Raw genomic sequence first — 27,418 nt, forward strand, 5'->3', positions numbered from 1 at the left:
ACTGCTTCCTTCTTGGGCAAACAAATTTTCATTCAGGAGATGAATGGGAATTTCAAGCATTTGCCAAAGAGAAGAGAGAAGTTCTGGATGCATGAGAGCATTTTCTTTTACTAAGAAGCTCAAGTTTCCTGTATAAGGGTTAACGTAGTCTGGCAATATTTTGAGGATAGAATGAAATCACCTAGAGCCATAACCTTTCTGTTAACTTCACAAGAACAACTCACTCCTGACCACATGCTTACTTTGTGCTGACTCCAGTGCTTGCTGGATCTCTCTGTGAGCCAGTTTCACCACTGCAAAAAATCCTAACCTGTGTGCTTTTTGTTTAGTTAACAATTTGAATCTGTGGAATGATCTGACAAGCAGTGGAAAATGTGGGATGACATAGCCAGACATGAAGGCAGGAATAAAGAAGGAAAAGGGGGAGAGTCAGATCTCCTCTCTGGGGTGTCAGAGTCCAATACTCTCTAACCAAGTTCTTTTAGATAATCCACACATGGAGGGTGTAATATTTAATATAAAAATTTACTTATTTGAAGGTCTTTGATGTTACACTGGATTTTTGATTTAGCAGAGTGATACAGCAATATACTGAAATTGAAATAAAAGTGTAAGTTGCACTTAGGAAAATATCGCAATTTCAATATACAGTTCAGTCACAATACTGAATACAAAATGTGATTCCCTTTACCAGTCTCTATAATATGTTCACCGTCCCCAGTCGACAGGGAGGAATGGGTAGGTTGAAACTGGCTCAAGACCATTGCTCTCTTTGAAATTCTTTCGTTAGTTGTTCAGTTTTTACACTCTGTGTTGGGCTGAGCCACATATCCACTCTGCCCATGCTGATCTGGCTAGTTCAGGGAGACATTCACACTTTTTGATGAGGGAGAAACATTTACACCCCTCAACTGTGATGTAGTCGACTGATCCACTCAACAGACGTAGCTGTTTATCTAGAACAAAGGCCACCCTCTGGTCCCCTTTGTGTTAAGATGAAGTCAGTTTTCTGTGCAACAGCTGTGGTCAGTCACACGTACATCATTCCCTGAGCATCATGGGCATATCGCCCTTGCCCATCTCCTCTGAGCCTTCTTCCACTGTAGGGGTTATTGGTCGGTCACATGGGGTCACACCATTGCATCAGTTCATATGTTGTGAAGCTGGCCTTATAGCATGGTGAGACAAGAGGGGCCGAGGCAGTCCAATGGACATGCACCACAGATCAATTCCTGTCTTTGCTTCTGCTGGTGCTTTTTTGCCCCTTTCATGAGTTGATCCAGCTCAACAAACTGGGGGAAAACAAACCTATTGCAAAAAAGAAAGCAAGCTGATGCCTTGGTGACACAGCCCAAAGGAGCACCAGAGGAGTGTGTGGCTGGGAGCAGATTGGAGTTGACTGTTCCTTTCAGTGGCAGTGCTTTAACGCCTGTTCCTCTTAGTGCCCATGATGGAGAAGTAAAAAGGTCATTTAAAACTGACTGCCGCACTTGAGAGAATTTGGCAAAAGCAGCTAGCAAGTGACACTGGGAGACAGGCTGTAGAGGGAGCCAAGTTCTTCCAAGCACTAAACAATGTGGAGCACGGCCTTTTTGCTTTCTTGCCATCCACGTTTCTCCAGTCTCCTCATCCACAGATGACAACTTCAAACAATGACCATGCTTTCCACTAATTAAACAGTAGTTTTATCTRGTTAATTTGGGAAATAACTTTTCTGTCCTGTGATGTAGGATGAATACACAGTGTCATGGGGTTTTTTTTCTTTTCAAATAAGTAAGATGAAGTACAAAGCAATTTTCTATTTTATTCCTAAACACTTTGCAGCAGCCAAACAACTGTTGTTCAGATTGTACAAATGGAAGGCTCTACAGTGAGATGAATTCTTTCTCAAAATAGAGGGCTTTTGTTATATATTAGCACCATCCAGTGGTTTAAAAGAAAAAAAAAAAGTTAAAAGATATTGACATTTGAAATGGGAAGTTTAGGAAACATTAAGCAAAATAGTTTCTAATATTTTAATAGTGCATTACTTTTTATTATTATTAGCAAATGAATACATGTGAAATTAGAGGTACACAATTCCTTCATTATCAATAAAGAAGTGCTTGACTGTGGCTGCAAGTTATATTTGTGGATATAAATGCAGACCCAACCCCAAATCTCCCATACACAGATCCTTTGCAATTACATACCTGGATCATTGTATTCATGGGTGTGGGTTTTTTTTTTTTATCTCCCACACACAGTATAACAGCCTACTCTGGGCTGGGCAAATAAGGCTTCTTTTGGATACATGTCCACTATGTATAGCTGTATTGAGCATTCAGGGCGTGTACAAGCCAAACTAAGGTATCAGATCACATCAGGAAATGTGAAGGGAGTTTTCGATGTGGAACTGGAGGTTGGCACTGTCTTCATTGCTCAGTGTCTGGATTACGAAAAAGAGCAACATTATGAGCTTCGGCTTGTAGCTTCTGATGGAAAATGGGAGAACCACACTCTCATCATCATCAATGTCGTGAATAAGAATGAGGAAGCACCAGTCTTCACTCAGAATGAATACCAGGGCAGTGTCTTGGAGGAGCTCATGGATCTGCCTGTATTTGTTGTAAAGGTAAATCAGTTTGCCTGAAGCAAGGCAGAACTTGGCTTTTTGTTCAGCTCAACCTCATTTAAGCACATGAATTCAGAGACAGCCTCATCAGAGTGGATGAGCCCTGGCTCTTCTGATCTCTAGGATTCAACTAGCAGTTTTCTGTAAAGAAGAGAATAAAGAGAGTGTGGTTGAATATGGGTGACAGACTTGCTCTCTTGACCAGTAGAAATGTTGAAAAATGTACTGGCTTATCTTTACAAAGCAAGTGAGGTGTTGCACTAGCAGATTTTGAGAGACTGCATATGCATATCATGTTTGGCACAAGCATRCTTCATGCATTTAAGTTTGCAGACTCTTTCACTGTATTTATACTAGCAAATAAAAGTTGCCCAGGAATGTTCTTTGACTCTGGAACTCAGTCATCTTCACCGTTTTGTTGTTAGAGCAGTCCCTGGCATGGTTTTGGTTAGCCCAGCTAGCTCTCTCCCAAACAATCCCTGGATGCAGATCAGGAACTGGGAGTTAGTTCTGGCCCGTGCTAATAGTCAGCTCGGATGTGTGGTTACCCAGTTTTGGAGGGTAAGGGATTTACACAGCCTCCTGTCCACTACGAGAGAAACAATCCCTGTTTGCTTTTTCATTCCAACTCCAAAAAGTTTGCTCAACAGATCTATTATTATTTCCACTTGGTTGTTACTGCAGTTATTTCTTCCTTGCAAAATATACTGGGAAGTAGAACATATTAGTCTGTTTAAATATGATCTTTTTGTTTCTCTAGGCTGTGCATAATGTTTACTGAAAGAGTACTTGATCTGAATGGCTCAAAGCAATACATGTTTGTTGTTAAAATGCATGCTATTTATTTAGCCTGCATAATACCAACTGCCTTCAATAAAAGAACAGTGATTTCCCATTCTCTTTTACATAAAGACTTACAGGCTGTGGTTTGTCCTAGGTTTCTGCAACAGACTCTGACCAAGAGGCTGATCAAAACACCATTAACTACTCCCTGCATGGACAGGGGACCAATAGCGAGTTCAGCATCAATGAGAACACAGGTGAGATCACTGCAAATAAAAGGCTAGACGGTGAAAAGCGATCAACATGGTGCTCTCGTGTTCTTGCAACCGATGAGGGTGGAGAGGGACTGACTGGCTTTGCAGATGTGATCATAGAAGTGAGGGATGTGAATGACAACCCGCCCCTTTTCCTCTGTGTGTCAGATGGTTGTTTTATGGGCCATGTCCCTGAAGATTCTCCAGCAGACACCTCTGTCATGGACATGACAGCAGTGGACCTCGATGACCCAAAGGCTGGTACAAATGCTGTCCTAACATACAGAATCATTCAGAATGTCCAAAATGAAATTAATCTGAATTTGTTCTCAGTTAACTCAGTTAGTGGCACCATCTATACCATGCTTGGGTCCCTGGATAGGGAGAAGGAAGACAAGTACCTAGTAGTGGCTGAAGCTAGAGATGGAGGAGGTCTCACTGGGACAGGCAAGGCCACTATTTTGGTGTCTGATGTAAATGACCATGCTCCAGTCTTCCTGCAAAGGATGTACACAGCATTTGTCTCTGAGAATGCAAGTATTAACACTGAGGTTGCAGTAGTATCTGCTGTGGATGAAGATGAGGGAGAAAATGCCATGGTGACATTCAGCATCCTTGATGGGGACAATGACCACAAATTCTCCATAGAGACAGATAAAGTCAACAACTGTGGGCTTATCCGGCTACAAAAGCGGGTTGACTTTGAGAAGCCTCACGAGAGACTGTTCAATTTGACCGTGAAAGCAGAGGACATGGATTTCTTCAGCATCTCTCACTGTGTGGTCCATGTGGAGGACTCCAATGACCGTGCTCCTGTTTTCTACCCACAGTTCTATGAAGTGGCTGCACTGGGGGAAGATGTCCCAGTTGGCACCAAAGTTGTTCAGGTTTCTGCTGTTGACTTGGATTCTGGCCTGAATGGAAGGTTTTCTTTCCATCTGCTAAGCAAATCTGACCCAGGTGGCCAGTTCTCTGTGGCTAGTGATGGCTGGGTGGTAGTTGCAGGACTGCTGGATCATGAGACAGTGTTATATAAATACAACCTTGTTGTTATTGCCACTGATATGGGGCAGCCCTCTCTGACTGGTAGTGCCACTGTTTTAGTGACTCTGCAGGACATAAATGATAATGGACCAGAATTTGAGGCTCATTATAACCCAGTGGTCTGAGAAAACACAGCTTCTCCACAGGTCGTCCAAATGAACGAGACCTCTACTTTGCTGTACGCTAAGGACTGAGACACTGCTGCTAATGGAGCACCTTTCTCCTTTCACTTGCTCAGTGATTTCGACAGCGTGACTAACTTCAACTTGCAGGATTTCCATAACGGAAGCGCCTTGCTCACCGCACTGCGTACCTTTGACAGGGAAGTGCACAAGGTGTTCTACCTGCCGATCCTGATCACAGACAGCAGGATGCCACCCATGAGCTCAGCCAGCACATTAACTGTGAATATTGGGGACCAAAATGACCACCCACATTCTCCTGGCTACATGGAATGTCTTATTTACAGCTATGATGATAAATCACTCTCTGCTCAAAGTATTACAGTAAGGCCAAAGGAGCAGCTGTAAGATTCAGGAAAGGACTCTGTCTTGTTCCACATAAGCTAACATCTTAGAAATTCCCCCAAAATGTGCTCAGAGCTCACACAGAGTAGTGTGGTGTGGGGCACAGGACTGGGCTATTTGGTTTGTGGAAGAAACTGAACCAGGCTTGAAGGAAGAGGATAGCTGGCTCCTATTCTATGCACGTTTCTGTCAGACTTGAGTAATGGTCCTTGTTTTTAGGTGCAGTTTTCCAGTAGCATTAACATTTCAGGAAAAAAAAAAGATTAATGAAGTTCATAATATTGCTGAGAAGCAATAAGTCTTAATACTCAGAGAACCTTTTTCCCCTCCAGACTGAATTCAGTTTTACTGAATACTGAATAGTCAGTTCAGTATTAGTGAATACTCTTAACCTGAGCTCATATGTGAATTGCCTGAGACATTCATATAAACCTTCAGCTAACAACTGTTGTTATGGGAAAATTTTTTATGAATCCTGGCTGCAGGCAGTGGGACAGAGGCCACCTTCCTCTCCCTGCCTTGGAGATTAGCTTGCAATTCTCTTGTGATCCAGTGTTCCTACATAATGAGCCAAAAGCAAATTAAATGACACAGATAAAGTTTTCGGAGGCTTGCCTCCATGTGGGCTTAGGTCATTCCTTCCTCTTCTTCCACTCTGGTGTATATCCTCTGGTTCCATAGCACTAAATAGAGTATCTATTATGGAGACACTAGAAAATATTTCTGTATAGATGCTGCTGGTCATTTATTTATATCAAAATGTTGTTCTGTCAGTTGGGTACTCATTTTCAAGTTCAGCTTATTGTAAAGTTGAAACCAAGTCTGGTTGCCTTTTGCTGAGAAGCTATGGCAAATACTGAAAATCTCTGCTTCTAGACTAGCAAAGTGAACTATCAGGTCTTTTCATTATACCTGAATTCCATTTTAGTTGCCTCTTTAAAAGATAAACTCATCTGTACTGTTAATTCCTGGGAGGGACTGTTCAAGTCTTGAAAAATGTGGGTTTTTTTTTTTTTTTTAATATAAAGGTGAGGACAGGATCAGAAGGCTACTACTGTGTTGCCTGTTGCATTCATATCTTGCAGGAGTCAATCAGAGCATTCTTTATAAAGTCTCATGCAAAATATCAAATGAATGTTGTCATAATTGCAAGATGGGCTACAGGTTTCTCTCCCTTTTGAGTACAGCCCTTCAAATGGCAGGATTTGTGCTGTTCACTTTTACAAGATGAAATCCCACATTTTTTCCTCTCCTTTGTGTCTCTTCCATTCTTTACTCAGTAGATGTATGAATCCAAACACCTGCAAATCTTTCCTTCATAAATGGCCTTTTTTAAAACAAAACAAAACAAACTTATTTGTGAGCTTTTCTGAGAGGATTTAAAAACAGCAGAATGCGTGCTGCTTTCTGTCTCACCCAGAAGTCTCACCATCTATTGAGAATGAGCCTACTTATTGTATTTTGGACATCCTTTCTATCTGTAGTTGCCTCCAAACTGCTATTGTCTTTTCCCCTTTGCAACCCTGACAATGTTTTGTTTTGTTATCCTTTCAAACCCCAATCCTTTTCCTATTCCTGTCTAAACTGGCCTACAAGTTGGTTGGACACTGCAGCCAAAATAGTGAAAATGAATAGTTCTGGCATGGTTTCTGAACATCTCCTACATCTTTCCTCAGAGGTGTCTTAGTTTTTCCTTCCTGTCTGCTTTTTCCAGGTAGCCTCCTATTGAATTAAATCTGTGTAGCCATACAGCAAACACCCAATAAGCAGGACGGTATGTGGTCTTTATAAACTGTTACACATCTTCCCCAGGGAATCATCACAAATATTTCTCTAGAGGTTTTAGACTTAAGACTAACCAGTAAGACTTGAATGGCTGGCCTGTTTGTGTACATGCACCGGTGTGCATAAATGTGAGAGTTCTGACTGTGCCACATCTACGCTATGTTGTTGTAGGTATCCTACCCATGACTGTACTGGGCCAGGTTCGTGCCCCTGACGATGATGACTGGGATCACAAAATCTACCAATTTGAAGGAAAAACATCAAGGTATTTGGAAAGAAAAATGGAAGTTGTGTGAAATGAAAGAGAACCTTTCCCCCTCCAAAAAATGTAGACCGTATTTAAACTATCTTTTTTTGGAGACAAGTGTGCAAAAACATTTGTTGATTAGAAGTTTGTGTGTAGCTCTCCAAAAGCCCTCCTGAGTATGGTACCACAATAAATACTGCTGTATGCCAAACTTATCCGTTCCCTGCTACTCAATGGGCCAGTGTTTTTTGATGTGCCTTGTCTGCTATAACACCACTTCAAATGCCTTGTTTGCAGTCATATCTGTAGGCAATATCAGTGAGCCGCTACAGAAAAAAAACCACACTAATTTCCATCCTCTCTCTTACAAGCTCCTGGAGAGTTGGTATTGCTCAGTCAGCACTATTTTTAAGACCTTATTTGTACTGGATGTGTGTTGGCTGGATTGTGAGGAGAGCTGGGATGTACATGTGCCATTCAGAGGTTTTGACAGAGGTGGGTTATGCCTGGTGTGAGTCGCTCTCAGTGATGTATCTAAACTAGGAGTTTGCACTGTTTCCAAGGGAAGGGTGTGGCTAGTAACCTGAGTCTTGCTAGCCAGTTTCTATGGCATTAGAGCAGGTAGAAACCTTCTCTATATACTGGTGTGGAGTCGCTTGGTGCCAAAAGAATACAAGTATAACCAAGTTTTATTCTGCCTTGTCCCTTTGTGAGGGAACGTATCAGCTGTCTCTGACAGCTTTCGCAAAATGAAGTGGATCAGAAAAACATCAATGATAATTATTACATCTTAGCTCTTTAACTTCTCATATCTTTTTCCTTGCCTTAACTCCTGTTACAGGTACTTTATGCTTAATGATAACTCAGGATTGCTGACTATTAAAGAAGGAACCCCACCAGGAGCATACAATATAAGAGTTAGTCATTGATGGTGTCTGGCCAGATGTGGTCTCAACCGTAAAGGTTACAGTGAAGGAAATCAAAGGTGATGCCCTTTATAATGCTGGATCTATAAGAATGAAAGGTAAGCAATGTGATGAAGTATATTTAGGATTGTAATGCTGAAACCTACCTCTTTAACATTATTGCTCTGTTACTTAGAATTTTAATGCTGCTAAACTTATGATAAGAGTTAATAGCTTTCTACATGATGGTTTGAAAATGCGTCTTTGTTTGCATGGTCTTCTGATGCTGTATGTGGAGGCACATCCAGGAAGGAAAAAGGCAGCAGGAAATGCTAGTTTGATGCAAAAGTCACAGACGTGAAATTTCTACACCAACTTTGCAACAAAACAGCAGTTAATGTTTTAAAAAAAATTATTTGAACAATCTGCCTGAAATTCATTGAATTACTTCAATCTTTGTGGAAAAGTAAAATCTTCTTAAACATGGTTCTGATTTAAAAGAATGAAAAAAAGACAAACACATAAGAGTCAAAAAGTTTCAGAACAAAAATCCTATGGCAGAATCCAGCATGGAAAATTTCAGAGCCTGAAAATGAAAACATTGGTGAATTTGCAGCTGAGTGCTTTTTCTGCAGCGTTAATATTTTGTTCTGTGGTGCTCCTCTCTTTTATTGCTACAACAGTTGTAGCCTCCAACATATGTGTTTGTCAGGATTTAAAATTCTGTTACAGATATCACTCCAGAGGAGTTCATATCCCAGTTCCCTGAAAAAGAGAGTAAATACTACCAAATGAAGAAGCTGCTTTCAGAAGTCATATCAGCCCAACTGGAAAATGTTCATATTTTCAGTGTATTAAAAAGCCCAAGTCGAACTCCAGGGGTTGACGTTTGGTTTGCAGTTTATGGTCCACCCTATTATAAGGCAGAAAAACTAAACGGCAATGTAGCAGTATCTAGAGCACAGGTAAGTGTGTTTAATTCATATGAAAACACACCATCTTGTTATTGTGTCTTTTCAAACAATATCCATTGACTAGTGAACATGCATGTTTAGAATGACTGATTGAGGGGGTTGTATGTGAGAAAAATGGACAATTTTATTCAGTAAAGTCAAATATTCCTTTAGTACTTTGATTAAAAGTTTCAAATATGAATGTTTTAAAAGCCAGCCTGTAAATGCATGTTGAGTCACACAGACACACTGAACTAACTTTCAGGGATGTGAACATGTTTTTTTCTGTTGACTGTAAAAACCGGTTTAAAGGATGTGTTTGGCTGTTGCCTTTCTACATGCTGTCTTAATGTTTCGATTTATTTTCTTCTACACAGAAATGTTCTGTAAGCGAAACTCATAAGCCTGTGTTCAGTCAAAAGTTCCAGCTTTATGATTGAAGAAGGCAAAGTAGTAAAATAACCATTCCGCAGTAGAAAAACAGGCTGGAAATGTAAATTGAAAATTTAGTAAGGTTCCTGCCCCTTGTGCAAAAAAAGTTCTGCTAATAGCTAAACTACTTGCTCTGTTTGAAATGTGTCCATGGGTACACATAGATTGGAATACAGTAGTGTTTAAAATCATTACCTGCAGTAATAACTGACTGTTGCCAGAAAAGGTATTTCTGCGTTGCACAATGCCTGCCTTTCTTTCCCAAGCTTTTTAAGACAAAAGTCTAAATTAAAAACAGAACCCAGATCCTACATAGATAATCTCCCAAAGCTAAAAGTAATTAATTTATTCACTCTACTTATAATTAATTCCCCAATATTTTTGTCTTTGAAATATTCACTCACACTATAACTGACTTAGGCTGAGGCTTTTGGCATAGCAGATACCAGGCTGACCTGCCTTTGGCTGGTTAGAGTGAGGTAGATGTTGGAAAGAAGTGGTACAGCGACCAGTTTTGAGAATAAATTAAGGCCATAGCTGTCATTTATAATCCGTGAGCTTCCTCTCTGTGGAAAAGTCAGATGAATACAAATAATTGTTCTCCACAGCTGGAAAACATCTTGGATATAAATATCACCCAAATTGGCATTGATGAATGTGTGACTGCAAATTGCACTCATAGCACTGGATGCATCAGCAAGTATGAACAGAGTCCTGTGCCCGCAATAACCATGGCTGGAAGCATTTCACTGGTGTCAGTGACAGTCCTGAGTAGTGCCCAGTGCAGCTGTGCAGCTCAGGAGAGCCCTCATCTCTCCTGCTCTTCGTACCGGACAAATCCTTGTCTCAATGGTGGCTCATGTGTGGATACTGATTTGGGCTACAGGTTGGTAAAGCTTTGTCTGGCGTACAGGCAAAACGCTTCAAACGCCATCTGTAAGGAGGAGGATGGGAAGTGTGAGGAGATGGCATTGCGTGTCTTCTCACTGTGGTGATCTGGGTTTTGTTGTACTTCACGTGGGTCTTGCAAACAAATCTCTATTTTCAACCAGCTACTTAAGTTCGTTCATAGTCTCCAGGAGAGCCTTGGGAGGTTTGCAGGCTCCACTGGTTCCCTTAATGGCACCCTGCAAAATGTTCATGTTCTGTGCAGCCTACATTAATATTATTAAACACTTCAACTGTGTCACTTACTAACCTCTTCCCCATGTTCCTTGCTTCCTCTTTTTTTCTCCAAAAAGGGCACCTCATAGACAAAAATAGTATGAAGATGAAACCATGATGGGATTGTAGTAGCTCGGTATGAGCCTGGCACCCTTTTAGAAAGCATACCCTAAGCATGTTTGCTTCAGAACACACATCCCAACATAGGAGGGCAGAAACAGCTACCCAGAAGCTCTTGAGAACCCTTGATGGGGGTGATAGGACTCAGACTGAAGCTGCAGAAGTCCTGGATATGGTAAAGGTCTAAATGAGTCCCAAATTACTGCTCAGATGTAACCAACCAGGGAAGTTTAGCTGCCTGGAAATATTGTAACGCTTGACAGTGTTCTGCCACCTATCATTTGCTCAACTTTGAGACTTTTGCTCCATTTTCGGTATTTTTATGAGTAATCTTTTCTTCCCTGTCCTACTCCTCTTATTCTGCTCTCACTAGGTACTGGCAAACTGTGGGAAATAGAAATAGGTGCCCAGCTGTTCTCCCTCTCTGTTCCCTTTCCCATTTCTGTTGCTCCTTTGGTTTCCCTCTTACAGTTTTTGTTATTGTCATGCTGTGATTGCTCTTTGTTCATTCTTGAATCACTAGAGTGTTAACAAACAAAGAATGAACCCTGAACACCTATTTTTCCTAGTGTAAAGGAAATAAACCAGTAAGTGGCTTGCAATAAGAGTGAGATTATGAAGTTCTGTGACTGTCACCCCTTTGCTCGCTTTTTCTGCCAAACCAGAAAAGGTTTCTTTTGCCTTCTTGCACCCTTCCTTTGGTTTCCCTGTCAAGATTATAAAGTCTTTTTAACCAAGCTGGTAGCTAGGCCTAGTGAAATGTTGTTTTCTTCTTTTGCTAAAGAGATCAGAGGTTTTCGTGTGCTTTCTATATTACAAAGGCTCAATTATTTATTCACAAAATTATTCTTACATAGACATAGTGTGATTTAGAACTAAAGCTAAACTGTGTTTGTACAAAGAAATCAATAGCAAACATTTTGTGACAGAGGTGCTTTGCTAGTGCTTGTTTAACTCATACTAGGGTCTGGGCAACATGGGCTCCTGTGGTTGGAGTGGGGAGTTCTGCTGTAGGAAAAGCCCTTAGTGAGTTCTGCTTGGATGGTGGATTTTTTTTTTTTTTTTTTTTTTTTGCACAGATGCAAATGTCCTGCAAATTTCCATGGACCAGATTGCCAGCAGACAAAACACAGCTTCAGAGGCCATGGTTATGCCTGATTCCCTCCTCTTAAGCCTTGCTTTGAGAGCCGTATCTCCTTAGAGTTTATCACTGAAGTGGCTGATGGCCTTCTGTTGTACCAGGGACCAGTAGCACGAGGGCAGCCTGGAGAAATGGAAAATTTCCTTGCATTAGGTTAAAAACTTAAGAAATATTTGTTCTTTGTGTTTGTCTGACTTGGGATTCTACTTACAGTTAATAGGTTTTTAAAATGGCTTGGAAAGTTATTCTCAAAAAATAAGCAAAATGCAGAATAATTTGCCAGGATTCCCAGGCTGTATCTAGTCACTGTACTAGAAGCGGCATTTTTTTTAATTAAGTGTCTTCCACTGTCTAAAGAACTCCTCAAACTGAAATCTACCTGTGACATTGAGTTCACCTGGCTTAGTATGGGAATATGGCTAATGCTTATCCAATAAGTCTTTTCTTTGCAGAGCTCTTGGGTGGTGTCCCATCACTGACTGTGAGACACAGCTCTGGTGACCTTTTCCTGCAGCTGTCACGAAAAGTTAACGTTGCAGATTGCCACTGGCATAATATAAAAATTATACATGATGGAAAGGCAAGTGTAAACAGAGACAATCCTGGGGAAGCACTATTTCATGTACCTAGTTATCCCTTCAGAGTACTTTCTCATTTCTTTAGAGCTTGCTCTTCAACCATTTCATCACTGCAGCAATGCGAATTAATGTTTGTCAGCTCAGATTTCCCCTTAGTCTTGAGGCAGTGAATCAGGACAAGGCCTTGAGCAGTCTGATCTAACTTTGAAGTGAGCCCTGCTTTTTTTTTGTTTAATGGTCTTCTCTAGTGGTTAGACCACAGACTTGTGATAGCTCAGAGAGCTAAAGGCAAATTTGTTCCTGGACTGATGGAGTGAAATGTCCTTTATTTCTGTGAGCAGGAAACTCTGGCCCACCAAGTGAGTTTAGACAGATACACTTCTGTATAGGGGGAATTTCTTGCTAATACAATACTGGTGAAGGCATCTGCTAGGTTGCCCCTTCCTCTACCCGATAAGACAAGTTGAGGGTATGTCAGGATCTGGGATGGGGAGCCTGCAGAAAACATCAAGAAAATCCTGTTTTCTCTTTACTGTGCCAGTGACTTGGCCTGCTCTGGTAGGTTCCTTAGTTATATGCCATGTGCAGTAACTTTCCAGATTAGTATGTGGTAGTGTTTTATTATTTTAATACACTTCCCTACCTTTTAATTTCTAGTTACTATGCCCCCCCTTCTGCTTACTGAAATAAAATATGTAATTAAAATATATCACTATCTCCTGATGCAATTCAGTAATGCCTTTCTCCAGAAAGTGAAGCTGATTCTTGACCACTGCATAAATGTCTCAGTCAGAGACAGTAGCAGTATCACTAAGAAGATCTCCCAAATGGATTTGACTGTCTGTGAAGCCTCTGAAGAGACTATGGGAACTCAGAGGTAAGAAACATGAACAACATGAACTGGAAAAATAAGCACTGAAAAGAGCTAAGAAAAAAGGGGAGGGGAGATGAGGAAAAAAAATCAGCCAAGTTTTTGTATTTACGTTCCACTAATTCTTTCTTTCCCTGTTTTCCCTTCAGCATGGGTGGGCTCTTCAGTGTTCACCAGCCCCTGCAGTTGGGTGGAGTTAAGAAGACTTTGCCTTATCACAATTCACAAAAGCACTTTAGAGGTTTTGTTGGCTGTGTACGCAGTGTCATTGTTGATAGTAAGGTAGGGCTGCTAAGACCAATCTTGGGTTTACTGATGCTAACTGTAGACACCTGATGTGGTGCTTTTGTTGCCTGTTCTAGGTCTATGATTTAGAGCACCCTACAGAGTCCTTTAACAGCGCTCCCGGGTGTGTCCTGATGGATGAAACGTGTAAGAGTGCTGGGGTGGCCTCCTGTGGTGTTCATGGCAAGTGTGTTGGTGGTTGGGATTTCTTTCGCTGTGACTGTTCCCCAGGATATGCTGGACCAGCATGTGACAAAGGTACTGTAAGTTCTGGGAGGAAATTAATGGTGAGAATCTGTGGGAACAGGCATCAAAACATACTGCTGTAAACTTGCCAGGACTTTGAACTAAGTAGCTCAATACCGTGCTGCACTCTGGGTGTGATTTAGACCTGCATCAATGTAAAGATCCTTCTAACTCTTGTTGAATAAAGATAATGTCACAGATGAGGCTCTTGATGAGGACTGCTTTACTTTGTGGAGGAAGCAAGTGGTCCGATGGGTTGTTTTGTATTGTTTTTACATCATCTTATTTGTCAGTAATGAAAGATGAAACATTTTGCGTTGGTATTCTTCCTCTGGCCATACAGATCATAAAATGAAATTTAATGAATGTGGTACTATTTGTCATCCTGTGGTGGTCGTAAGAGTGACTAAATGCCAGCTTGGGACGTGGCAGATCTTGGTAGGTTCTCTCTGTGAAACCTGGGGACACATCCCTCAATTCCCCCAGGCACAGTTTTCCATCTGTAAAAGGAGGATAATTGCACTTCCCTCTGTCCCTGAAGTGAACTCAAACTTGTGAAACACCTTTAGACCACGGCAGAGGGTTCATGTAAGGACGTAATACCAGGCTAGCTCCAGCAAATGTGTTATCCTGTACAAAATCAGCAGGAAACATGCATCAGAGAACAAAAACTTGCAAACAAGTGGATAATGAAAACAAGTGGATAATGAAAACCTCAGAGGCATTGTTAAAAAGTGCAAAATTTTAGCAATTCAGAAATTTAAGAAATACATTCTTTGATGTGTAAAGTGCTCCCAGCAGCCCAGGGCCATGTTCAGGACACAGGGGCATACACATGAAGTTGGCTCTGTTCTTCCTAATGCAATACATTCAGCAACTCTCCACACAGACTCATAGCCACTGCTCTGAGGTACAAGTGAAATCAGATGTGCACTACAGTATTATGGGGACTTTACCTGCCCTGTGTCAGTCTTCTCCATCTACATACAAGGTACAAATGATGGGGTTGGTTGTAACAGTCTGTAATGAACACTTGTGCCCCATAAAATTTGGGGCTTTGTGCAGTGTTTGAAGAGAATTAGCCCCCTCAGTTCTGTAATTTGAATGAACTACAGACAAAGACGAGCAGCAGTGATCAGTTGGAAAGGGCCATGTGCCAGCTATTGTTGAATCAATGTGTTGTGATCAGTAGACATGGCTGGTTGTGTGTTGTACATATCTTTTCAACTTAATGTGCTTAGTTTTCCTTCTTGTAGAGGGAGGAATAATACCTTATACAAGGAGCCATACTCACTCCTCCTTTCTCCATCTCTCACACAAGACTTAAAAGGTGACATTAAATTACTCAGAGAGAGCTCTGTCTGTCCAGTGTGGTGAGGATTGAGAGGACCAGAATCATAATTGGCATACTCTGAGCCTGGAGCTTTCATTGTTTAAAGTGTTTATAGTGGCCACCTAAGTGGTTACTATTAGCTCAGTTACTTGTACTGATGTTTTGCAGACAAGTGATAATGGTCTATAAAAGTCTGCCTAGCTTTAAGTCTTTTGTTTTGCATTTTCTTGGGGCTCTGGTTCACAAGCCCAACTGCTTATTTGGAACAGCTGTATTGGTTCCTACCCTACACCTTTGTGGTGGAAACCAGTTGCTCAGGAACCAATTAATCCACAAATCGCATCCTAATGTATAAGGAGAACTTGGAGTAGTTCCAATTTCTTCTAATAAGTTGGGCTGTAAAATGCTGGTGTTCAGCTGATGCTTTATGAATGGCTGAGCCTTGCTTGCAGGAAGGAGCAGACAGCTGGGGACAGGAATCACTAGAACATCCCAAGAAAATTCCTCTCTTCTCATCAGCTAGAGCCTGTAGATGCAGAGATACTGAACAAAAAAGAACAGTGGGCAAGGAAGAGTGTAAGGAGGTTAGCTAGAGGAGAATAAAATATGCTTTAAGAAAGAAAAGAGATAGGAAAAAGAGTGAGAGGAAGAGGGAGTGCAGAGATTAAGTCTTTTGGTCATTTGATATTTCATGTCTTGGGACCCAGACTAAGTGTCCCAGCACCTGTTGGGCACTTTTTGGACTTCTGCTTATGTGACACTGACCTCTGATTAGTTGTTGGTAACCCAGTTTTCTTCCTGTCCAGTCACTGCATGACTAGTTTGGAGTATATCTTTATTTGGTAAGAAGTTGTTCCTTTTTCTGAATAAATTGTGCCCGGAACAAGCAGATCTAGGATTGCTGTCAGAGAATGAGGCCAAAATGAGTATCTGCTGCACAAGAGCACCAGGATCTTTTTGGTTTAGTGATATTTGGTTTACTGAAAGGGTGTAGAGCATCTTCATCCAGTTCTCTGCTGGACAACTCTCAGATGGAGTCCCCAGGATGATGGGGAAGAGTGAATTTCAGTGTGTTTTCCTTAGTTAAGATAATAAACACTGACTTAATCTTTCTATAAACAAAAATTCTGTATTCTGACTTTTGACTCTGTGCCTGCCGCAGGGCTTTCTTTTGTTCCAACTGAAATGGAAAGAAAGGTGCATATTTTCTAGCAGTAAAGGTTATTAACCACAGGACTAAACTACTGAAGGAAATGTTAGATTCTAAGTCTTTTTGTCTTCAGATCAAAGCCAAATACTTTACTGGAAGATATGTTTCAGTTTAAAAAAAAAAAGTTATTGGGCTAGTGTAGGAGTGATTGGGTGAATGTGCAGCTTGTGGCAGGCAGAATATTAGAGACATTGTCAAATCTCCATGTATGCCTAAAGTCTATATTCTTGGTTTGTTCTTTTTCTCTTAATTCCCTTGGGGGGGATTTCCTGTTGGAGGCAGTGGGTGCTTCCCATGACATTTCATTACGTTAGGGTTTCTTAATAGCTAAAATTCTGACATTCGGAATTGGTAAGTTCTTAAACTGTGGAGATCTGTGGGAGCAGTAAGTACTGAGGATTTCCTGTTTGTTTGTGTGTTGTGTTTAGCACTTCCAGAATGGGCTTTTGGAAGGGACAGCTGGATCCATTATGAGCTGAGAAGCATTCTCAGTGCCCACAGCACTCACATCCAGCTGTGATGTCACAGAGTAGTGCAATAAGAGAAAAAAATGCATTTTCTGATTAAAGACAACTATTCTTCAGTGTAATAAAGACTAAGCRTTTTTCATATGAGAATAACTGCTCTCATTTGTGTTGTCCTTCTCAGAAATAAAGCACAGCCAGAATAGTGTTTCTTGGCTGCAAGAGAATGTAGTAATAGCTTTTTGTAGCGCAAATTCTAGTTGCAAAAAGTGCAGGTCAGTGCATGTGATACATGTGGAGTGGGGAAGAGTGTTTTGTCTTGCTTGCCTTTCCCCTTTGCTTCTGTCTCTGGCTGTAAAACTTCTGCCTATGTTTTTTGTTTCTGTTGAAAAAAGCCATGTGGATTATTTTAGCCAAGTAGAGGCTAATTATTCCAACTATAATTGGAGGGTCAGCTAGGAAGACTTAGAGATAGAGATCAATAGGGAGGAGACTGATGAAAAATCTCATCTTACTTAAAAAGAGGCCTGTAGGGAAGAAAACTGGTAATTCCTAGACCTGCAGTTTGTTCTTGTAACTTTTATCTTGAAATAAAGCACCTTATTGCACCTTTAAAAACAAGAGTGCCATTTGTATTTAAAACTGAGGTTCATTTCTTGAGGCAGCCCCCGTCATAACATTCAGATGTGCATTTCTATTGTGAGTAAAGGTCTCTATCGTCGTCTTTTAGGTGTTTGGCGGTTCCTTCAGTGTAAACTTCAGCTTGGAGGACAAAAATTACTCTCTGAGGATGAGCACCTTATGTATAAACAACGGCCAGTGGGTTCTGCTGACCATGGAGCGCTACAACAATGAATTTACCCTGTGTGTTAATGATGGGGGAGGTGATCAAGAAGTGACCTCTGTCTTGGGTACAAACAGATGGTTTGAAATGGATTGGACAAGCATTGTGCTAGGAAACCGCCTTCCCAACCATTCAGAGAGTGATTTCCAAGGTAAGTGATATGATGAGTTTGCAAAAGGAGGGAGTTAAAATCTACAAGTGGAATCTTCAGAGATATTGAAGAGTCTAAAATCCAAGTAAGAATTCCCATGGAGACTGCTGTGCCCATCAAAGCCCACCTCCTCTACTGGGGAATTCAGGGCTAATATTCTGTTCTCCATTTGCCATTATATTTAGTCCTAGTGAAGATGTGAGATTTCCTGTAAATATAGCACTTCAGGTTTTTATTTCACATGCTAGAGGCCCCCAGTGGGGAAGTCATGCTGGGATCTTCACTCCCTTTTTGATTGGGAAAGGCTTAAGGAACAGACACAACATTTTCTGATAGGAGGGTAAAGATTTASAAGACATTTCATAGCTCTCCTTCTGTTTCATCCAGTGGGGGTGCTGGGACTTTGAGACTGTGGCTCAACAGAAGGCAACTTAATCTAGATTAATTTAATGAGGGTGTTCTGGTTCATAGCACAGTTCTGCTAAATCATTGCATTGGCACATCCAAGCTGTCCTGGAGAAGCACTGTAGATCTGTAAGTCAACCAGGGCACCCAGACACGTGTCCTGTAGCTCTTCTAAAGTAAAACTGATAAGGAGTATAAGGTCCTTTTTAAGTTTTTCAGCAGTGCAGCATGCTTTAAGGTCTCGTGCGTATGTGTATAAAATAAAGAGCTTGTTGTATAAAATAAAGAGCTTTTCARAATTAGACTGTCACAAAACTGGTTTCTAAAACTGGCTGCCCAAGATCAGAACCAGAGCCCCGCAGCCTGATACTGTGTTCAGTAAGTTTCTTGGAGAAGACCCAACATTTGACAAAAATTACTAACATATTAAAATATGCAAATGAAAATCCAGGCATTTTTGTTCAAAAAAGCAATCATACAAGACTGGGAGAAGGTGCTTGTGCCTCTTAAATTCCTCCAGGTCAACCAGAATTAGATTAACTTGTGTCGTGGCTGGAGATAGGAATGTCATTTACTTTTGGCACTTCTGAGGCCTACTGAATCATTAGTGAAAGAGGCTGTGAGATGGGAGAGTCTTAAACATGCCTCAGGACACTCCTCTCTTCAGTCCACTTGTGAAAGAACAGTTGGAAGGGACTCTTCATTTATTCACTAGTACCAAAGTTTCTGCTCCTTGGAGAGCAGAAAGCAGATCTTGTACTCCTCAGAGTATTCCTGCATTGCCTCTCCAATTTCATATCAGAAGAAAACACTTTATTTGCAGGTTAAAGTCCTGAAAGACAAGGTGGGTCATTCTCAGCAGGGCAATGACTTCTTTTTCCCAAAGGTCCAAATGAATGTTGCCAAGCTTATACTAAGTGCTTGCTAGCCCTTTTTCCTTTGGTCTCAGTTATCCATTTCCTGTTAGGCCTTTCAGACCAATCTGTAAAAAGGGTTACTGCTCAGAAGCTGAGAGATCCTTTTTTTTAAGGAAGGAGTGAAACTTTTTCATATGTTACCTGGACAGGGAAAGCAGAACATATGTTCACATTTTCCTAAACCTACAAGCTTGCTATGTTAGAGTTCACCTGTTTCATGTTATCAATGTGGATTTGTGATTTGCTTGAAAATAATTGTTAGTTTTAAAGAAATAAATGAAAGCAACAAACTTCACACAAAGAAACACACAACTCCAGGTGCTTCTCCTGCCTAAAAAGTATCTTGTGCTTTCTTTTGTTCAGGTGTCCAGCTGGGAAAGTAGAAGTGACTGATAACCTTACAGGGCTCAGACATTGTACCTCATCACCTTGTGGACACTGGACCTGTAGAAATGGGGGTAACTGTGTGGCCCAATCCCAAGACAAGACTATCTGCCAGTGCCCTGATGGTTACAAGGGAAGATGGTGTGAAATTAGCCAGGTGAAGGCAGGAAGACCAGTCGGACTCAGCTCTGGCTCTATTCTGTCAATCAGCATGTGCCTCCTAGTCTTCCTAGGTAGGAAAGCAAGTTTGTTGGCTTGTCTGTTTTTTTTTTTTTTCGTCTTGCACCTTCCTCCATTGAGTCAAGTCTGCTTTACTCCTTGGATACTGTGACCAGTGTTTCATCTTTTCTGGAGATCACCAGTTGGTGTTCGTTTGAGGATGCTAAGAGACAGGCATCAGCACATGGTTACAGTTTATTTGCTTAAAGACAGTTCAAGCAAATTTAGAATTTCCCTCTTCCAGAATCACTTATTTTCGCTCCTTCTTAAATAGGGACTTTCCATCTGTGTGTGCAAATCTATGTGCATCCATTTTCATCTGAAACTTCCACCTGCCCTGAACCCTAACATGAGTATTACATAGCACCTACAACAAGTATATGCTATTCACATATTAGGAAGGCAGAGAGCTTTCTCTAGAGAGTTTATGACCTCTATGGTTATGTGAATGAGGCAAGCCTCATTAAGAATGCAGGGCAAAAATAAATGTTCTGAATGTGTCCAGTTTTAGATGCACTTTGGTTGAAATAATAATATGATTGCCCGTTTCCCATATTGATAATGAAAAACTGCATACACATCTCAGAATAGTAAAGATTCCAATGATTATATTACATTTGTAACCTTCATTAAAACGGTGTTTTACTTACTTTGGGTATCTTATTTACTTAGGATTGGTGAAAGGCCAGAGATTGGCCAAAATGCCTTCTATTTAAATGGATTCCTTTAGGTAAGTAAAATACCCTTTTAATGAAGTTTATGATGTAATATATATATAGATGATTCTTTACCTTCCTGAAAATAACTTGTTTATACACTAACAATTATGCATTTCTTACCTGGGAATTTGCTTTTAAAATAAGAGTTGATTTTATATCTCAGGAGTCATATAACTATGTATTTGTCATATGTCATACTTTGTCGTATGTCATATAACAAATATGTATATTCATTTTTTCCAGCTCTCTTGGTCTCCTACACAGTGTGGAGTCAGTGGGGAAGTTCAGGGTTTCGGAAAGGAGGAATTTACCACATTCCTGAAGAGCATGAAAGCTGGGAGGATGTTAGAGAAAACATCTTCAATTATAATGAAGGAGGAGGAGGAGAACGTGACCAGGTATGATGCAGCTTCAGTTCAGTCTTTGCAAACCAAACATCTCCTTACCTTCCTTTTCTAGACCTTTATTTAACTTTTTTTATTGCCTTCACCCAATTGTTTGCATTTTTTTTAACATAAAAACTATTGAGTATGAGGCTTTTATTACAATCTGATCTGTACTTTTCACACTGGTCAAATGAGGCCACCTTTTAGGGGGCCACCCTGGGGACAGCATAGTACTTTGTACATAGCATTCTTGGTTTAGCTCAAGACTCTCAGTATTTAAAGGGATGTGGTATGATCTGAACTTGGCCCTCTGAACTAGCCCCACTCTCCTCCTCAGTTAGTAGAAGACTCACAGAATCTGTTTTTGTGTTGCATTGGTTTTTAAAATATTTTTGGGAACATGTTTTCTTTCATGTTTTTTTCTGATATTTGTATTCTTTTTTTCCAGAATGCATATGATATAGATGAACTGAAGAAACCTGTCCAAAACATTCCCCACTTCTCCTTGAGGGCAGCTGCTCTGCGCTCCATGACACCCAACGGCCCAAAGAGAGACTCGCTGCCAAAACGTGCACGTCAAAAACAGTCAACAACAGCTGTTACCAGTGTTCCAGATTTCAAGGAATATGTGTCTCAAATYGTCTGGGATGCAGACAATGATCTACGAAGTCTTCCAGCTGACACTATTCATCATTACTGCTTAGAAGGGCAATGCTCTCTAGCAGGGTGCCTTAGTTCCTTAGACTCCATTAGTGGTGATGAAGATCTAAATTATGATTGCCTCCAAGAGTGGGGGCCAAAGTTTGACAGGCTTAAAGAACCCTATGAGCTCTCAAATGAACATTTGTGACTGGAGCTAAAGGGACTCAAAACATTGCCATGACATATGGACACTTCTTTTAAATTAAAATATGGGGTTTTTTTATATTTAAGCTAAATCAATTAAGTTATTTGATGCAAACTTTTAGTAACAATAGTATGAAATGTTCACTTTTCCCAGAAGTGACAATCTGAACAGTCTTTTTATATGCCCTGTATAAATAGTTATTCAAAGATAGAACTGCAAAGGCTTTTAACATATGAGTTTTCTTGAAAACTTTGAAGTGTAGGATTTGTATCAAATAGTATCAAATCAAGTGTAGGATTTGTATCAAATAGTATCAAATCAAGTGTAGGATTTGTATCAAATAGTATAATAATATCCCTTTTTATTTGTGTAGACCACAGTGAATTACTAGAACTGTCCTGGATGCAAGAACTTGAATTATTTTCTCCCTAGTATAAATATGATTCCCATCATGTGGATAGCAATGGGTGGGGCATTTTTTAAATTGCATTCATTTTAGACTGTGAACTCACAATTACAAATATTAAATATAAAACATTTTAAATTTCTGTTTCTCTTCTGAGCTTTTGTCTTCTAACTCTAATCTCTCCCAACATTGCATACACTTGCTCACTCTTACAGGCTGCCCAACCCTGTGAGACTTTTTCTCTACAACCCCTTTCTCTAATTACCTGTGAAATGGGGAAAAAAGCAGAAAGATCAAATTATCATAGCTGTGAGTAGCACTTTGCTGTTGTGACAGTTTTACACTCTTAGAAGTGGTGGTAAGACTTGGAAAACATTTCTATTCAGTAAGCTTTTATTTCTAACTTTCCATCACACCTACAACCCTTCTTCAAAGTCTGCTGTTGGAAAAGAAGAGCTGATAGCAGGCATGAAGAGAACTTAGAAGGGAATCCAGGCAAAAGATGGAACTGAACTCTTTCAGTCAGGACAGTTATTGTAGAAATTGGAGTCCTCAAAATATAAAGCATAGGAAACCTGCCCTGTCCCCCTTTGCCTCCTCCTTCCCATCCCCTCTTCCCCAAAAGTGGGGTTTGAGCATGGGATGGAAGGGGAGTCAGACTTATGAAATCTAATGTTGACTCATCTCTATGGCCACGGGTAAGTCACTTTAAAATGTTCTTTCTCATTCCGTCTCCCTTGTCCTCTCCTTCTCTCCCTTAAATAAGGACAATTCCCAGTGCGGAGGGTGATGTGTGAATGTTAGTGCTTACAGAGTGCTTAAAAGCTCTTAAATGCCAAGGTTTTTTAAATTTTTTTTCCACTTAGTAGTTTTTAATTACTAGTACACCATGATACTGCAAGTTTGTTTTTTTGTTGAAATCTTGACAGTTCCTTTGATTTATAAATACTGTTTTAAATTTAGGCCTTTCATTACTGTTGCCATTTTGCTTGGTGTAAGAAATGCAAATGTATCTTAGTTTTGTACATAGAAGGAAGATTTTGAGATACTGTTAAAAAAAATATAATTTGCACTGAAAAGTGAACAAAAACACCAGATGAACTGAATTAAAAAATCTGTATTCATTCCATAAAATGATTTACATAAATGACATTAAAACACCAATATTTATCAAAGATTTGGACCAAAAGAGTGACTAGGACTTCTTTGTGCCAAATGGGCATTGATTTGTTCTTATGAAGTCATAAAAAATAAATAGGGTAGCTATCTAACATATTACCACATCTCGCTTAATGTACATTTTCCCTGCTTTCTAAAGATGTATGATCTTCTCATAAGAAATTATAAAATCTGTTACATTCTGGGACATTACATATATTGTGCTGCAAATGAAATCTGCTGAGCTTCAGATCATCAGTAAGGCAATTGTTCTGAGTCTTGAACTCCTAGAAAATTTTCATTAAATGCATATGCATTTTTATCACTCTTTATTAAATTGTCTCCTCTCGACTTGGTATCAAGTAAAGCTTATCATAATTACCCTATTGGTAAACTCTCTCTCTTCCGAAAGAAAATAATTTGAACAATGTGCTACAAATGATGCTTGAGACAGGCTAACTATTATCATTCAGAGGATTAATTTTTATTATTAGTCTTCTGAAGCCTGCCATTTTATATATGAATGCATATTAAACATTAACTTAGGAAAGCTGAAGCAGCAGTTGATTTTTCCCTCAAATAGCTGAAAACACAAAGTAACCTGGCAGGACGGAAGCTAAGAAATTACTGTAGTCTGGACACTTAATGGACTTCTGTCCTCATGATAGGTGAGAAAGAGGAAAGCTTTTCTGCCTTATTAGGTCACTTACTGCAAAATACAGAACATTTCCGCACAGTAGATAACTGTCTAGTTAGAGAGTTGAATATAATGGATGTCGTCTTTTTGATAAAAAGGAATTTTGTACCACAAGGGACATATCGAGTGTCAAGAGATTGGGACAGAACAGCTAATGGTGTTTATGAAGATGTGATTCTGTGTGTGAGAATGATATGACAGACTATGTCATTTACTTCTTCCCCCTGCAGTATCATTGTGTACTGAGAGTGCTTGCTAAAGGAAGACTGAGAAAGGGCCATTCGGGCACTCATTTGAGACAATATGTCTTGTTCCACTTGCAACAGAAGTTGTGGCTGGTTCGAAAATGAGTAAGTCCTGCAGGAAAGGAAAAACAGCCCTGTCACTTGATGCAATGACTGGAGCAAAAGAGATTTGCATTCTGTCTTCACTGAAAACTTGCTGTACAGCCTTTGAGAACTCTTTTCTTGGTGAAGTATTTGAGAAATTCAACCAAATGGCTGAAGTAGTTGAAACCTTCAGCTATCCATTCTGCTTCTCTCCCAGACATTTTCATCCTAGGAACAGGGATATCTGAAAACCTTGAGAATTGGGTCTTGGCTAGTGGCAGCTTAGAGCCTGCCATAAACAGACATGGACTATGTAAATGGAGAGTACTTTAATATCAAACAGTGGAAGTTACTGCTGACAGGCAGTAGCTGCTTCTGCCACTTACCTTGAATCTGCCTATGTTTAGGGATCAAGGCCTTATTTTCTTTGCCTTATGGAAAGAAGGCACTGAGGTGTACATGGGAAGAAGGAGGATGTATGATTAGCCATTTCCTTACTTCTTATTTAAACCAGCAAATAAAAGTAATTTAGGTAAAAAATATTAATTTTGCATGTTTGGGGGAGGGCTGTTTTGCTAAAAAGCCTGATTCTCATTGGTAGCATCTTTCTTCTCAACTGTTCATAACCCTTACATAATGCCTTCACTGATTTTTCTTCACCAGGAGACACTACATACACATTTATTTCAGCAACTATCACTTAACATTCACAAATCAGATGAAACACATGTGGCTAGCGGAGAACTCACCATGATTTTTTTTCCTCATACGCTTTCCTCATCTCTTCCTTTACCCACCCTCCCCAAATGCCTGCTTTCTGCCAAAAGTAATTCAAAAGACATTCTAATCGGAACCTGGGTGAAACAACGTTATTTTTCTTTTTCATCAAATTTTCAGGAAGCGGAGGGGTCATTCTAATTTTATAGCTGAAAAAATGCCTGAATTAAGGTCACCTATGTACTTTCATTTTGTCTCCTAGGGCAAATATATTACAATGAATTGTGACCATGCATTTATAGATACTGTTTTCACACTTTTAATTCCTCGACTTAGAAAGTTTACATTATTGATGTTTAGCTTCACGGAGCTTTCCAACAAACTACTTCAGCATGAAGGAAGAGTTTATTAGTAGTGATCCTTTCAGCTACTAGGGTATCTAAAGTGCTGCCAAGTGCTGGAGATAAAATCTCTCTGGCAATAAGCTGAGGATACCTTTAATGACCCAAACTTATTACTATATGTTTTATCTTCTGACACAAGGTGATGAAAGCCTCATCTATTGAAGCCAAAGGGGAAGGAGTTGTGAAGATTTTGCCTTATCTCTAGAGATGCATCTTTAATCTCATAGCAAGGCATGTGAGGGTGGTTGAACACAGAAACAGGTTGCCCAGAGAGGTTGTGAAGTCTCCATCCTTGGAGATACTCAGAACCCAACTGGACACAGTCCTGGGCAACCTGCTTTAGCTGACACTGCTTGAGCAGGGGCATTGGACCAGGTGGTCTCCAAAGGCCTCTTCCAACCCCAGCTATTCTATGATTCTTCCAGGAGAAAGAGATGCACCGCTTTCGGGATCACAGATACTTTGGTTTCCCTGCAATTACTGTTCCCATTCATTTGGGGAGATGTTATACTAGAATACTGGCACAGTATGATATTTTTCATCTAAGTAATYGCAGGTCTTCTCATGGATGATTACTGGACTGAACCTCTTTGCGTCAGTTGACCTCAAGTCATTCTATATATGTTTCTTTGTAGTGGTTGAGTGTTCAACCTCCAAAGGGGAAATTAGTATTATCTTACGGTAGTGGGATCATATGTCCCTACCTTTTTGGAAGAGAATTTTGCTGACTTAAACTGGACTGCTGCAATTAGTAATGCTAAAAGCTTTCTTAAGTAACCTGCTCTGGAGTTTCTACTACCTCAGGTAGATTCATTTTTATACCAAATTAATCTGATCATTCTTTACTCTTTATTTCCCTCAGCACAAAGACCTGAGAGTGAGCACTTTTGTACATAAAACATCAACACTTTAGAAAAATACATTTTCTTAACTTCCCTTCCTTTGTATGTGACAGGAAAGAAATGAGGAACTTTTTGGTTTTCTCTTGGCAGTCATTAAATGCATGCAGTCGACTCTCCTGATCATTAGGATAGTAACACTGTTCAAATGCAGAACTTCACTGTTGGGTTTTGTTTCTTCACTACTGGAAGTGTGAATGTGGGAAACACTAAAAAACATGATCAAGGGGCTGAAGCAGGGCAGTAGGATTTGGCACACCTTAGCAGGACCATCTAGCTAGCAAGCTGTGAGTAAGTTACTTCACCCTTTCCCTCCAACTCAGTCTCCAAGATGGTTCCTGCTGTTTTTTTGCCATGTTGGTGAACCCCGCTCAGGTGGGCCCTGAAGGTCCATGACGCATAGTAAGTGTGGTGTTGTGGTCTTGCCCCTACCTGCCAGCAGTCGCCCCCCTGCCCTTCTGCTGCTGTGCCCGCGGCAGAGCCTGGCGGGAGGCTTGGCCAAGCCGCGGGAGCGCGCTGGCATCGCTGCAAGCACTAAGCGCTCCATCCTGATCCTCTTCTCTAGCTGCCTGCTAGTCACTGCCAGCTGAAACGTCTATTTACCATGATTGACCTGAGAAGCAGCAGGGGAAAGGAGGAAGGCAAGGCGATGTAAGGTGGCGGGGGCAAGGCGGGGAGGGGGCCTGCAGGGTGGCGAGGGCAGGGCGGCAGGAGGCACCGCTGCGGGCGGGGCTGGGCCTCCCGGCGCGGTAGTTGTGAGGACAGGCCCCCCTGGGGGAAAGCCCGGCCCCGGCCCCGGCCCCCACGGGCGCCATCTTGCCGCCCTACACTGTCCGGCGGCGCCGCGCTGAGGGGTGGAGCCCTGCGCGGCCCCGGCCCCGCCGGCTCGGCTCGGCTCGGCTCGGCGCGAGAGTGGCCGCCATCTTGTTGCGGCAGCTGGCCGCGCCGCGGGAGGGCGCGGCGGCGCTCGGCTCGGCGCG

The 27,418-nt window shown here is 40.9% G+C and overlaps 1 protein-coding gene across 1 annotated transcript in view; it reads left to right on the top strand.

The window, feature by feature from the left end:
* The window catches only part of LOC112963243 (neural-cadherin-like), a 57,264-nt gene extending 35,433 nt beyond the window's left edge, over positions 1 to 21,831 (top strand). The window contains 18 exon segments of the mRNA XM_026060135.1: positions 2,328 to 2,614; positions 3,552 to 5,171; positions 7,178 to 7,272; positions 8,096 to 8,173; positions 8,175 to 8,278; positions 8,892 to 9,124; positions 10,153 to 10,430; positions 11,908 to 12,122; positions 12,422 to 12,549; positions 13,297 to 13,424; positions 13,568 to 13,700; positions 13,781 to 13,961; positions 16,921 to 17,008; positions 17,707 to 17,951; positions 18,137 to 18,149; positions 19,637 to 19,890; positions 20,839 to 20,993; positions 21,430 to 21,831. Of these exon segments, the coding sequence (XP_025915920.1) occupies positions 2,328 to 2,614; positions 3,552 to 5,171; positions 7,178 to 7,272; positions 8,096 to 8,173; positions 8,175 to 8,278; positions 8,892 to 9,124; positions 10,153 to 10,430; positions 11,908 to 12,122; positions 12,422 to 12,549; positions 13,297 to 13,424; positions 13,568 to 13,700; positions 13,781 to 13,961; positions 16,921 to 17,008; positions 17,707 to 17,951; positions 18,137 to 18,149; positions 19,637 to 19,890; positions 20,839 to 20,993; positions 21,430 to 21,831 (4,637 nt within the window).
* The last annotated feature ends 5,587 nt before the right edge of the window (positions 21,832 to 27,418 follow it).

This window comes from Apteryx rowi, unplaced genomic scaffold (assembly GCF_003343035.1).
Source record: "Apteryx rowi isolate R43461 unplaced genomic scaffold, aptRow1 scaffold_165, whole genome shotgun sequence".
In the NCBI taxonomy this organism is placed as follows: domain Eukaryota; kingdom Metazoa; phylum Chordata; class Aves; order Apterygiformes; family Apterygidae; genus Apteryx; species Apteryx rowi.